The sequence below is a fragment of the Malurus melanocephalus genome, unplaced genomic scaffold, assembly GCF_030028575.1.
Source record: "Malurus melanocephalus ecotype Western Australia unplaced genomic scaffold, MMel_1.1 scaffold_652, whole genome shotgun sequence".
Taxonomy (NCBI): domain Eukaryota; kingdom Metazoa; phylum Chordata; class Aves; order Passeriformes; family Maluridae; genus Malurus; species Malurus melanocephalus.
The window spans coordinates 15,728-28,810 of record NW_026623884.1 but is presented as its reverse complement, the minus strand read 5'-3'; the positions used below and the strand labels follow the sequence as shown (position 1 = coordinate 28,810).

The 13,083-nt window shown below is 44.0% G+C and overlaps 1 protein-coding gene across 1 annotated transcript in view; it reads left to right on the top strand.

Moving 5' to 3' along the window:
- The window catches only part of TMC2 (transmembrane channel like 2), a 31,984-nt gene extending 21,821 nt beyond the window's left edge, over positions 1–10,163 (top strand). The window contains exons 17-20 of the mRNA XM_057383686.1: positions 1,300–1,425; positions 6,742–6,820; positions 8,431–8,551; positions 9,663–10,163. Of these exons, the coding sequence (XP_057239669.1) occupies positions 1,300–1,425; positions 6,742–6,820; positions 8,431–8,551; positions 9,663–9,916 (580 nt within the window). The 3' untranslated portion in view covers positions 9,917–10,163. The remainder of the gene's footprint in view (positions 1–1,299; positions 1,426–6,741; positions 6,821–8,430; positions 8,552–9,662) is intronic.
- The last annotated feature ends 2,920 nt before the right edge of the window (positions 10,164–13,083 follow it).

The window sequence follows — 13,083 nt, the reverse complement described above, 5'->3', positions numbered from 1 at the left end:
TTTTTTTTTAATTAAATAAATAATTTTTTTTTTTTTTTTTTAATTAAATAAATAATGTGGGGCTTTTTTTCTTTTAGTTAGGACAGAATAAACASTGCACAAAGCATTCAGTGATTCAGTGGACTGGATTAACATGCCAATAAAGTCTAATTTGATTGAATAACGCCATTTCCTGGGCCTGCTGAATCTGACTCAGCAAGGAGCCGGCTTGGAACAAATTGTTCTTGTAGATGCACAGTTTTAGGTTATCTGCTTGCTGACGGAGAATGACATCAGAAAGCTAAAAGATACAGAGGAAAGGCAAGAGACCAAAATACCCTCAGTTCTATAACAAGGACAGGTGTCAACGAGTAATGTCAGAAGATCTGACAAGTAACTTGTTGCACGCGCACAATCATTCRGAGATGACTAATCTGCAATGTGAAAGAGCTATTTCAATTCCCRATCAACCCTTCAAAAGCCACTCAGCCTGATTCAGACCCTTGGCAGCTTGACTGAAAACTCAGCCCTCCTGAGTTCCTGGCAATTGATGAAGTTGGGATACTGTTTATCCAAGTTTTCTTTATTGACTCTCATCATCAGAACAGAGAGTCCAACACCTTCCTGACTGGAATCCTGCAAGCTCCAGGAGGCACCAAGCCTCAACAGGAATAGCACTGATAGGGTTGAATTGCCAGACCCAGAGATGCTGGGGAGAGGAGAAGGTCAATTACATAATCCAGCCCTGTTCAGATCTGTTCTCCTTTCATACAGAATACTCTCATCTGYTTTATCAATCCTGTTTGAAATTACTCTTTCACTGAGTCTCCCATTAAGCAACAATCACAGATTGCTATTTTTGTCATTACTTAGCAGCTCTTCAAGTTGGCTCATTATTTCAGAAAGCCAGAATTTGCATATGGAAAGTCATCTCTACCATGAAAAGGCCATATTTAACAAGATATTCATCAGAAATATATGGTTCCTGCAGTCTGTARGGTTTTGCCTATTTCAGAGGGGTAAATAGTCAGGACTCATAAAGGAATCAAGGGTGGAAATAAATATATTGCCTCTAGGAGCAAGCTGGCTTAGCAAAGATTATTTGTGTGAATAAATGGGGAGAGGCAGGGAAAGAGGGAGAGAATGGATGGACCAAGAGATAACCTAAAAGAAAGATGTTTTAAACTCTTTGGTGGCCAACAGCAAGCTGATGTTCATTGACAGCGAGGTGAAACATGCTACTCAGCATCCTAAGACTATGAGCCATTTTGTCCCTCCAGTATATACCTACACTCCTTAACTGGCTGTTTGTCTTTCCAGTGGAAAGAAGAGGATGTATGATGTCATTCAAGAGACCATCGAGCTTGATTTCCCACTTTTTGTTGCCAAGATCTTCAGCTATGTGGCAAATCCAGGACTGATCATACCTGCAATTCTGCTCATGGTGTAAGTTTTTCTTGCAAGATTACATGCCTGGCTTGAGGGAGAAGGTTGAAAAAAAAAATTCTAGGATATTAGTGAGGTCTAAATACAGTTTCTGCTGATAGATAACAACATGGTTTAGAGCAGACACATGCTGCCTACCCCCCTCACCTTTACCTAACCCAATTTCCCAAAATTTAATTACCTGACCCAATTAAGCACAGCTTTGTAGATGAAATGCATTGCTGACAGAGGCATTGTAGATATCAAAGCTGTCACAGCTTCCATATGAAAAATTTTCTGTAGCCAGCAGGAAATAAATGGACAGTCTCAGCCTGGTGCCTTTTGRAGAAGCAATTTCTGTCACAGCTGGTGGTATTTAGAGCACAGCCAAGGCACGGCATTCAAAAATTACACGTTCCAAAAATATGAAGGGTTGTGAGCTTTGTTTGGGTTTGGGGGCTTTTACTTTTTCATTTTCCAAATAATACATCTGGTATTTGTTTTAGCRACGTTTGATCATTTCAGCTTTGAAACCACACTTAAATCCCTAGCATCTTCAGCAGTACCAGGATGAGTTCTCTTTTTTTTTTTTAAATATATTTTTGGCTTTGTCCTCGAGGTTTTCCATAGCTATCAAAACGAGTAGGAGAGCCATGGCCAAATTCTGTAGGCAGTTCTGAACACTTGAGACTAATCAATGGGAGCTGGGGAGGGAGCTGGGGAGCCTGTTCCATAGAGAGCTTCCTGTTCCGGCCCTTTCTGGGCTATCCACACACACACTGGAGRTGAGCCTCAGGGCTGATGAGCCCCTGATCCTTCTCCCTGAATAGTTACACTGAAGGCAATGCCTTCAATTATATCAATTACAAGATCCATGGAAAGTTTCTTGTACAAACAACTTGAGAAAAATCCCAGTTAAATGGAAAATGACATGTCAGCCCTCTATCTCAACTCAGACTATTTGCTCATTTGAACCTAAAGAGTATGATCAAACACTGTAACTTGTGCAGATCCTACACTTGCACAAATCAGACCAGGTGTGTGCAGGAGAACAAGAAGTCTCACACCATGGCCTCAGTATGGCTGAGGATATTATTGAATCATAAACTCCATTCCTGAGGGCTTCACAGCAGCACTGGCAGATGCTATTGCAAACACAAAATGAAGACTGCAGAGCTCACACACCTCAAATAGGCCACCTTTACAAAAGAGCTGCAGGGCAGGTTTATGAGGCTTTAATGCAACCCCCAAAAAGCTGAAGGGAGAGAGTAATACCTTTGAAAATAATGGAGTTTTTTTCAGCGACAATCTCCTGCCCTTTCCTCTACTGACAGCTGGAACAAGTAGCAGCACAAGTCCAGTTTACTGGTTGAAGAGACACCTTTTATCACTCCTTCCCAGTCTTGGCTATTCCCACATCACAGCCTTACCWTCAGCCCATCCCTCCTTGATTTTTTTTGTCTCACCATTTTGTCTCAGTGCTGATTCTCCTCTGAGAACTGAAACCTACCTTAAGTCCACATTATTTAAAATGTCCAAATTTCCCACCCAGATACACKGCCTGTATGGCCTCCATGTGTTACATATTTGTGATTTCCAGCTCCCAAGAGAGTCACAGTCCTAAAAAAGTGGTTTCCCTCATGGTGCCTGAGCCAGTCAGACCTACAGTCCCTTGGCAGCAGCTCTTGCAGGCCTCGAGAGCATCGGGAGCCTTGCAGAAGCACTGCTTGCTATCTACACATTCACCTTGGCTGTGATAATCCCTGACAAAATCCCAGCCACCCAAACAGGGTGTTTCTTAAGGCTTTGGCCCTTTTCTCTTCTCCTTTTCAGTCAAATGCCCAGTTTCTTCCYTTGTCTCTGAAAATCTTCACCTTCTGCTGTGGTGCTGACAGGCAGACAGGGTCAAGCTGCAGCTTGTTCCCATGATGAGCCCCATCCAGTTTTCCCAAAGATTGAAACCAGGGAAATGCAAAAGCTTCATTTAGTCCCGATGWGCAGAGAGCCAGAAGCTCTCAAAACAGCAGGCAAGGCAACCTACAATCCAGCCTAAACAAAAACAGCCTCTACAAAGAGCAACAGGTGGATCGTAAATGGATGGTGTGTTGATTTTGATTGCAGCCTCTCAAAAAATGTGCTTTCCACTTCTAAGGACTGAATTAAGTAATTTTCTCTAGCCATGATAACCCTTTCTATTTTTTCCATGTGCAATCTGAAATACCTCTTCTATTTATTTCAGTTCTTAGCTCCTGGTCCCAAGCAATGAAGAGGTCCAGTGAGTGACATGGGTGTCAAGTTTACTGTCCTGCTTCTAACTGCCCAAGGACAAGGGAAATAGGAAATTAAGAGAAAGAAAAATCAGAGATTTTGTGTCCACAGGCATTTAATGTAATCCCACTCAGATTGAGAGTGGGATTTTAAACTGTGGTCTGCAGAGTTTCCTGGCAGAAGACAGAAGCATTTTACTGCATCAAAAAATGGAGGAAATTTAAAATTCCTGTGTGGTCTAGAAAAGGGCAGTGACCCACACTCTCCCCAGAACTGGGGAAGCAGTAAAACAGAAAAGAGGGGTGCCAGGTTTAAGCCCTGGGGAAGCAGTAAAACAGAAAAGAGGGGTGCCAGGTTTAAGCCCTGCTGGAAATTAAGCACTATCCAGCTGCTTGCTCATTCTCCTCTCTCTCCCCAACCCTGGTGGAATGGGGAGGAGAATCAAAGCAAAACTTGTAGGTTGAGAAAAGAACTKTTTAATAATTGAAATCAAAGTAAAATGTAGTAATAACGGTAAATGATATTAGCAATAATAAAAAGAAAAATAAAACAAGTGATACACAATGTAGCCACTCACCAGCCACTGGCTGATGCCCGAACCCCCTTCCCAAAATCAGAGTAGCTCCCATTCCAGGTAACTCCCCTATTTCCATACTGGGCATGGTCAGTGGTGTGGAATATCCCTTTGGTCAGTCCAGGCCACCCATCCCAGCTGTGCTCCCTTCCAGATTCTTTCCTGCACCTCCTCACTGGCAGAGCATGAGACAAAAGAAAAGGTCCTTGACTCAGGATAAACAAGACTTAGCAAAATGCAAAACATCAGTTTGTTATCAATACTGTTCTTGTTCTGAATCCAAAACACATCACCGAAACAGCTTCTGAGGATAAATTAACTCTATTCCAGCTAAAACCAGGACACAGGGCCATGAAACATCTGTGCTAAACAGCTCAAACATGAGGGTGTACCCCCATGCTCATTTTAGAGGCAAGTAGATCTAAAGATTCACTGAAAGTGGGTAAACTCCATTTGCTAATGCTTGCTCCATTGCCCAGGAAAGATTTCATCTCCTCATGCTGCAGCTTACAGGACCTGGCCTTCAGGGGAGGACTTGGCTTTGCTCTGCCCTTTCTGTAAGCCAGAGCTCCAGTAACAAACCCAGCACACCTGTAGGATCTGCCCAGGACAGAGCACCCTGGAGGATCWCAGGGGCTGCCTCAGCACTGCTGGGACAGCTCCAAATGTCCCTGAATCCCTCCAGATTTGGAGTGCATCAAAGGCATCTGCCCCCAAATCACCTTTCTGTGGCACTGTCCCTTTTCCCTCTCCCTCCCAAGATCCCTTCAGGGCAGTTCAATCCTAAACAATCTCAACCTGCAATAAACCAAGGAAGAGCAAACTCGGGCTTAGGTCTGAGACAGAGTGGGCTCACACCTCACAGTGTTTGGGAGAGGGACCCGGTGAGCTCCCACCCTTCCCATCAACACTCCATTAAACACAGGAATGTGCAGGGGAGGAAGCTCTGGTTCACTAAGGCAGATAGTGAAAAAGAACTCGAAAAGGACTGGAAATGGATGTGCTCAGTTACTCAATGAACAGAGAAAACAGCTCAGAAACGCAGTTTGTGGCATCCCAGACAGCTTTGAAYAGCCAGCTCTGGTTATCTTTATGAAAATAGGGGTGCTTCTGGCACTTACATCCTGCCTGGTCACARGGAAAAATGGCAAAGCAGCCAGAAAGCCCTGATTACAAAGTAATATTTTCCAGGCAATGAACTTGATAACACATAAGAAATAAAACTATCACATCTTTGCAGAAGAACAAAAAGAAGAAACAACTTCCAAGAGTATTTGCAGAACAGAGAGCYCAGATCACCAAGACTGAGTTTTGGGTTAAAGTTAGGCAAAAGRAAGCAAATGTGTTTCCTCTAGACAGGAAAAAGCCTCAAGAAAGGCAATCCTAAGATTTCCTGATCTCCCACCTGGAAAAAAAATATGCCCGTACACAGTGCTTTGCTGGGCTTAGATTCAGCTGATGAAATCCTTGAGTCTGGTTTGTGGTTGCTGAACCTGGGCTGGAACCACTTAAGCAGGTTATGAACCGTCAGGAAACTTTTTTTTTTTCCCCTACCTTTTTTCCCCCTTTTATAAGAGAATTTTCTACTTTATTTCAAAAAACCCCAAACAGCTACAGCAGTGAACTGAACGGCTGGTACTTTTCCTGGGAATGCCTTGGAGTCACTGAGCAGATGATGTTTATAATTTAGAAAAATAAAAGCACTCCACAAAAGCAGGAGGAGACATTTATTTACTACCAAAACAGTSCTGGCTGGTGAGTGTCAGAGGTGGYGAGASAGCCCAGACACTTGGGSATGCTTTAAAGCACAACCTCCCTGTGTGCCAGAGGCTGGCAGCCAGTGTGCCCCCTCCCATCCCTGCTTGCCTTTCAGCTCCCTCCAGATTGGCTCCGTTTTCCCCCGGCTTTGGCATGCCCTTTTTGGGGAAGATGGGATCAAAACAAAAGCTGGTGGCTCTGCTCCAACCTGGCTTCTGCTTGCCCTCAGTTTCCTTCTCTGCTCGCTCTCAAGGGCCCCATCCAGGGATACAGGATGCAGCTGGTCCTGGAGAAAGGGAAGGACTGTACCTTGAGCACTGCTTTTCAGGAGAGGTATCCTCTTTCCCCACTCTTTCCCAGGTTTCCTAATTTTCCCAAAGGTCCCCGTGTTACGTGGTGGCAGTTTCATCTCAAGGTTGGTGCCTGGTTTCACCAAGGGTGGTGCAAAGGAAGTGGAGGGAGTCCTTGGCCAGCCAAGGTGAAGGCAGGAGGGCAGGTTGGTCATTTGTCTTCTGTTGGAGTGGAACTGAGCTACGGGATGGGCTCAGCCCATCTCGGTTAACCGTGCCACAGGCAGCCCAAACTTTTCCTAAGCCTCGAGCCTCYAAAAGCAGTTTGGAAACAGCTGCTGGGAGAAATAGATATAAGAARGGGGGCAAAAAATTACATGTCCCCTCCTTGTGAAATTTTTTCTCTGCCCTGATCCTATCACTACAATAACATGTTTTGTTTCCTAGCCTGGCCATCTATTACCTGAATGCTGTCTCTGAAGCCTATCAGCGCGCCAACGCAGAGCTGAAGAAGAAAATGCAAATGGTAGGTATTGGTCTGGCAAAACCACCTTTGAAATACCATGCACGGCAATCTTTATGCAAAGCATATGCTTTGAAATCACTCTTCACTTCCGAACGCACTGGTGATGCGTTTTATCAGATGTAAGAAGATGTATTTTATGTTTGTTCAGTCCTTCCTGATGGCATTTAATCTCTAGCTGCAAAGAGTGGTCACATCCCATAGTAGTCTGCTATTTCATACATCAGAACTACAGCTGGTTTTCCCAAAAGCTGTGCTTTCCATCTACAAAAGTAAGTTATCTCAAAGTTGAGGTAATGCTGTGGTATCTGAGATTTCCCAGGAGAAATGATAAAAACCTGTCAAAACCACAGCCAGATTTTATACAAGCTGAAGAGCAAAGAGCCACAAGTAACAGCATGGCAATATTTTTCTTTTTTTTACCAGTGATTCTCAAAACACTTTACAAAGGAGGCTTTCTGTGCTGTGCAGATGGGAAAAGCAAGACACAGACAGGTACAATGACTTGGACTAGCAGGGTAGGGTTTGGAGCTCATGATAGCCAGAATTGGGAGAGGTTGCAACATGCAGAGGACCATAACACAGGGATCCTTGAACTAATATAAACAATAGCAGAATACCTGCAAAAGCATGACTCTGCTCAGAGAATGAGTCTCAATGAAAAAAGGCAAAGGTGTCTGATACCAGGGCTTGTGCCACTCTGGAAGCATCAGTTTCAATCTGAAGTTTTCTGTTGGATCTCTATCCTGGTGTTGTTTTGTATGACACAGATGTGCTCAAAATATCAAGCCTTGCATCAGGAGAGGATGTGATATCATCAAAGGACAGGTATCAGCCATTTTACGGGCACAGAAAAGGATCCAAGGCAAGGAAGCAATGYCCCATAAAGCAAAACATCACATAAAGCAGAGACTGGGGCAAYATTAAAAGTGAGCACTGAGAAATGGCAGTCCATAAACAAACTCAGAATGAATCACTCAATGCACATGGCTTAAAGGAGGTGTCTTGGTGCAAAAGGCATCCTTGAGTACTGCAAGAGTTGTGATGTGCTACCGCATGCTCAGACTTTGGGGCATTCGGTCTCCTTCACACTGCACAACCTGGCTGTGATCACTAAAGGGATCACAAAGCAGGATCCAGCACTATCCAAAAGTATAGATTCCTTCYACCATCCAGAAGAAAAACTTTTGCAGCCCTAAATACGTACAAGTAAAGGCAAAGACAGCCCTACAGCCCATCCCAATGCTGCTGTACCTTCTTCCTCTGGCATTTATYCCTGACACCCTCTCTCAGAAGAGGCCCACATCTAAAGCAAACTAGTAGACCAGAGAGGGCAGATTGGCAGCTGCACCAACACACAGACAGCCTGATGGACCTAAACCATGTTATCAGGAAGTTCTTTGCCCTAACAGGTGCAGAGCCATTGTTTCCCAATCCTGCCTGGGATGTGCTTGGTTTCCTTGGTCACCAGACCAAGATTCATCACTYTAAACTTGGCAAAGMGTGCCATTCACACCAACAAACACTYAGCCAGGCCAACACACCACCAGGCCACCATTTCCTTGGTTGCATCTGCAGTTTTTAACTAAACCAAATGGTTTTTATTGATGCAGCAACGTGAAGAGGAGAAAAACAAGAGAAACAAYAAAGCCAATACCAACTCCATGCTGCAAGATCTGGAGGATGTGCTTACACCAAGTACGAAGACTGAAAGTCCCCCTAAAGAAGCAGAAGGTAAAAATTAAACAATCCCTCCATAACAGTTCTGGAAAGGCTCATTTAGCCACCAGAGTGACTGGGTAGGACTGAGAAACTGGAGGGATACACCTTAGCAAGGGATTGGATGGGTATAATTAGCACAGATTTTGTCCACTCAGAGAAGTCCACCTGCCAGTGGACACCCAGGAAGGGCACATTTTTTGACTGGATTATATCTCACACGGACTTGTCACAGTGGGAATTGTAATCCAAACTTGTGATTCACATCCTAGCTCTTAACCCTGCCGGTAATGAAACCAGCAATTTATTCTGGGAACAATGTTTGAACTCCAGTGCTGTTTCTGGGCTGATGAGTTGAGTCAGGCTCAGACTTTTTCTTCCTGAGTTGAGCTTTTCATTAGAAAATTCATCATAAATGAGGCAGAAACTTCTCACAGGATTAGGTTATGTCTTAGGGTAAATAAATGCATTCTGTAAGCTCTGCTGTGGGGGTCCACGCCTGGGCAAAAAGAACCAGGAGAAGGCATTAGCACCAGGATGCRGGTAATTTCAAAGAAAATGGATCCTCCACTTCCTGACTGCCACAGCCTCCTGCTCTCATTTGTGAGAATCATGTGAAAGGTTTTTATTTTATCTTGATACAGATGAGAAAAGCAGACTAGTGCCATAACCCCCTTGAATTTAGATGGGCTGAGACAAACTGGAAAGTTTGGAGTAACCAACACAGATTCCGGCCAAAGCAGACCCAAGGAGTTCATTCAAATGGAAATAGTGCTGGCAGTGTTTTGGTGTTTTGGGTGCACAGAAAATAAAGATTAAATCAATAAAATAAAGACTAAAAGCAACTACCCATGACCACCCCATGGCTAGAAATGTACCAGCATGGCTGGTAGGATTACCACATCTTACAAAAGCATTAGTAAGAGCCTGAAAAGAGAGCTTGGACAGCAGAGACATGTACTGGCATTGTTGAGGGTGAACAATCTTATTCATGGTTTCTCAGACATTCAAACACAACTCCCCACACACTCTGGCTATTGCACAGAGCAGAAAGAGCTGCCACTGGGGAGAGGACAAATGGCAATGTTTGCTCTCAAGATAATAACATTTGTAATCTTGGCTCTAGACAAGAAAACAGAGTCTCCTACTGGAACCAGCCCTGTCAGGAAACCAGGCAGAGGAGCAGTCCTGGMTGGCAGCCCCATGGCCAGTGGGAGAGGAGCAGCGTTCATCCCGCCATCGCAAGCGTTCGTGACACAGCCACGGACAATGGGCGTTTGGACACCCTACCCTGGCCAGCCCAGGCCATGGGGACACCCCCCAGGACCAGTCCCTGSGAGAGGGAGAGGGTATCCACGCCACCCACGGGCTGCTCCATAGCCTCAGCAGAGCTGCTCCTGTTTGACATTAAAACAGAGGTGCTGCTTGAGCTGCTGTAGCTGTGGTAGGAAATGGTTGCTGCATGTTGGACATGCCCTCGTGCTGCTCTGCATCTATCCAACACTYTCACACAGATTTGTTCACACACTCTGTAGTATTCTGGAGCTGTAACCCCCAAAGGATTTTGCTCACAAGGAAAATGGGAGGTGGTCAGAATGAAAATCAGCCGTGACACTGCTGAGCTGCTTCACACAGGACACTGCCCTGTGGCCACTAACAGCAGTGACCTTGCCCTGTGGAGTAAGTGCCTGCCAGTCCTTTCAAAGGCTTCTTTGACTAATAAAAGTGGTGTGAGTTTACCTAACATTTAAGCAGAGGTTTGCTGCGGGATTTGTATGCCTCTGCCTGAAGAATCTAGTATTGTTAAAAAGAATTGTTAAAATGAATTGTTAAAAAATTAATGTCCCTGTTATGCTGCAAGGCAGCTGCTTCTAGCAGTAGAGGATTCCTACCAGAGGGGATTTTGTTGGCTCCATTTTGTCCTCTGTGATAACTTTCCTCCAGTACACCTCCTCCAAATTTTTTTCTTTTTTTTTTGTTTCAATCTCACCACCACTTTCTCTGGGTTCCCACTCTGCTCCTCTTTTCACAGTCTGTTAACAGAAGCTTAGACCATTATTTCAGTCCCTGGATATGATTCCTAGTCTGGCAACACCACGGAGCACCACTCAGAGACTGACAGTGCCTTGGCCTAGTTTCTGATTATAACCAGTTGGAAATTCCTGGTGCAGTTTAAGAACACTATCATCCAGACCTACAGGACTTCCCAGAATTCCATGGCAGATCTCTGGGTTGACCTGCTATTTCAAACCCACAGTTTCTCCCTGTTGGTGACATAAACCTTTCCTGGCCAGCTTAGATCTGGTTTTCACATGTGTGTTGTTCTTCATAGAATTTTCTATTTTAAAAAACCCTATAGAACAGTTTTTCTGTAAAAAAATTTAACCAAATCCATAACAATAGCTAGTAACAGTTCTGCTAAAGCTGAGATATTTGAACTTAAAATGGTTCTCACTTTGAATTTTTTTTCCAGTAAATGCCACAAATCTTGTGTAAATATTATGCCCAGGACAGGAAATGCAGTAACTTATTTCTCCTCTATGGCTTGGAAGAGCACCGAGCATTTGACCTTCCCTTTAACCTGGGAACGTCCACCTTCAAGGAGCTGGGAAAAGAGTTCCAGTTGCCTCAGACATGAGGAAGACTGGATAAAGGGTTCMGTCTTTCAGGTCTAATACAACAATAAGTTTTAGATATCTGCTTTGTCACAGAAATTATGATTTAWTTCTKAATTAAATATTGTGCTGTGCTTATTTATAGAGACCTAGTTTGTTTGTTGATTTGTGTGCTTTAGAACACAGACCACAGCCCTAGAGTACTTCCAGGAGATGCAACAAAAGACAAATAAAAGGAGACTTCAGACTTTCTTCAAAAATCAAATCATTGCATTTTGCGTTCAAATACAGAAAAGTCAGTGGATAGTTTCTAGAAACAGCTGYTCTGGTGCACAACCCAACGTCAGCAGTGTTCTCAGGCACACTGCTATGATCAGGGTTGGTCATTTTTCCAGGGATCCTCCACATGAGAAGCCACTCATCACATTTATTCCTGGTCTTGGAAGGACATTCCTCTGAGATGGGTCCCACGGGTAAGGTCTTGTCTTGCCTCTTTGCTGTGAGRGTTTCTGATGCAACACAGCTCTGGTGCCTTCTTGCAGAGATACCCACTCACTGAACTGGAGAAAAGTYAGACAAGAGAAGGCCTTTTCCAGGAGACATCCTTCCTTGGAGGTGTCCACGTTGGTCAGGAAGTGCTAGGGGAAGGTGGTGCCAGCCTGCTGATCCAGAAGGATGGCACAGAAACAACACTGTGCTCAGATTTCAGCACAGCCCGTGTGCCCTTCAGACCCTGGTACCTCAGGGAATGGTTTCATATCAAGGAAGAGGGCTTTCCTTCTCTTCACTCCTCAGCTCACACTGAACCACAATTTAGAAAGGGGAGAAAGTGGCGTCAGATCTCACTCACCTCTGCTAGAAAACAGGAGGAGGTTGGAAATGTGTATGGGCATGTGCATATATCCCTGCACATGTGGAAGAAAATTAGAATAGGAGAGTAAGAGCAATAAGAAACATTATGAAGAAGCCATAAAGAACTCCAGACAGGTTTTTAAAACCAGAGAAGCAGAGGCAGACTTAGACCAGATGAGTAACTACTGTAGGATTTGGATACTCTCTGACTCAGGCCTCTGAATTAGACCCGCAATAATATGGAGCGTTCCAAAGCACTTTGTTCTCTCTGGAGCACACAAGTGCCCATTAGCTAACTAATCTTTCTAGGCTAGTTTATCTCTAATTATAACACATTAGGTTCATCCATTGATCAATGTCCTCTGCAGGCTCAGAGACTTCAGGATACAAGGATGATAGGATCAGCCAGACAATTCCTGCAGACTGGTGGCAACTCTCTTCCCTTACTCCAAAGCACAGTGGGGTCCTCTGTCAGAGCTCAACAGTTGTGAAAGGTGTAAAAATGACAATCCTCAACCCTCATATTGATTGAAATTATTATTTTTCTCTTACACTTTTGAGTTCATTTACCAGTTATTCACATGCAGCTGAAGGTTAAACTCCACAAACTCACTGGAACATTCAGTAGTGTTTGGTTTCATCCCKATTTTTCTGTTGTTAGAAACAGCAATAAGCCCTCATCTGAGGATTGATTTCCAGACCCCTAACACTTGTTGAAAGACTGTATCCACCTCCATCTTCCTCCAGGGCTCAGTCTAACTTCAAGGGGAAAGAAAAAAAAAGAAAAAATAAAAGCTCAGTGGTGAGTTCCAGGAGCCTCTAATAGCATCTCACACAGCTCACATCTTACATTCATAGACAACTACAAGATCCCTCTGCACTGTAAATATTGCACATCTGCTGCATCCAAAAGGTTTTGGTAAAAAACAAGGAAATATCTAAGCTTGATTATTTTATTATTCTTCCCATCAGAGGTTTGGTTTTAAATAGGCAGCTCTCATGGGCATCAGTTTTTAGTTCGCATGGCCAGGCAGAGCATCTGCTCAGTGCTACTGACAAACAGGAATCTCAGGAAAAAAA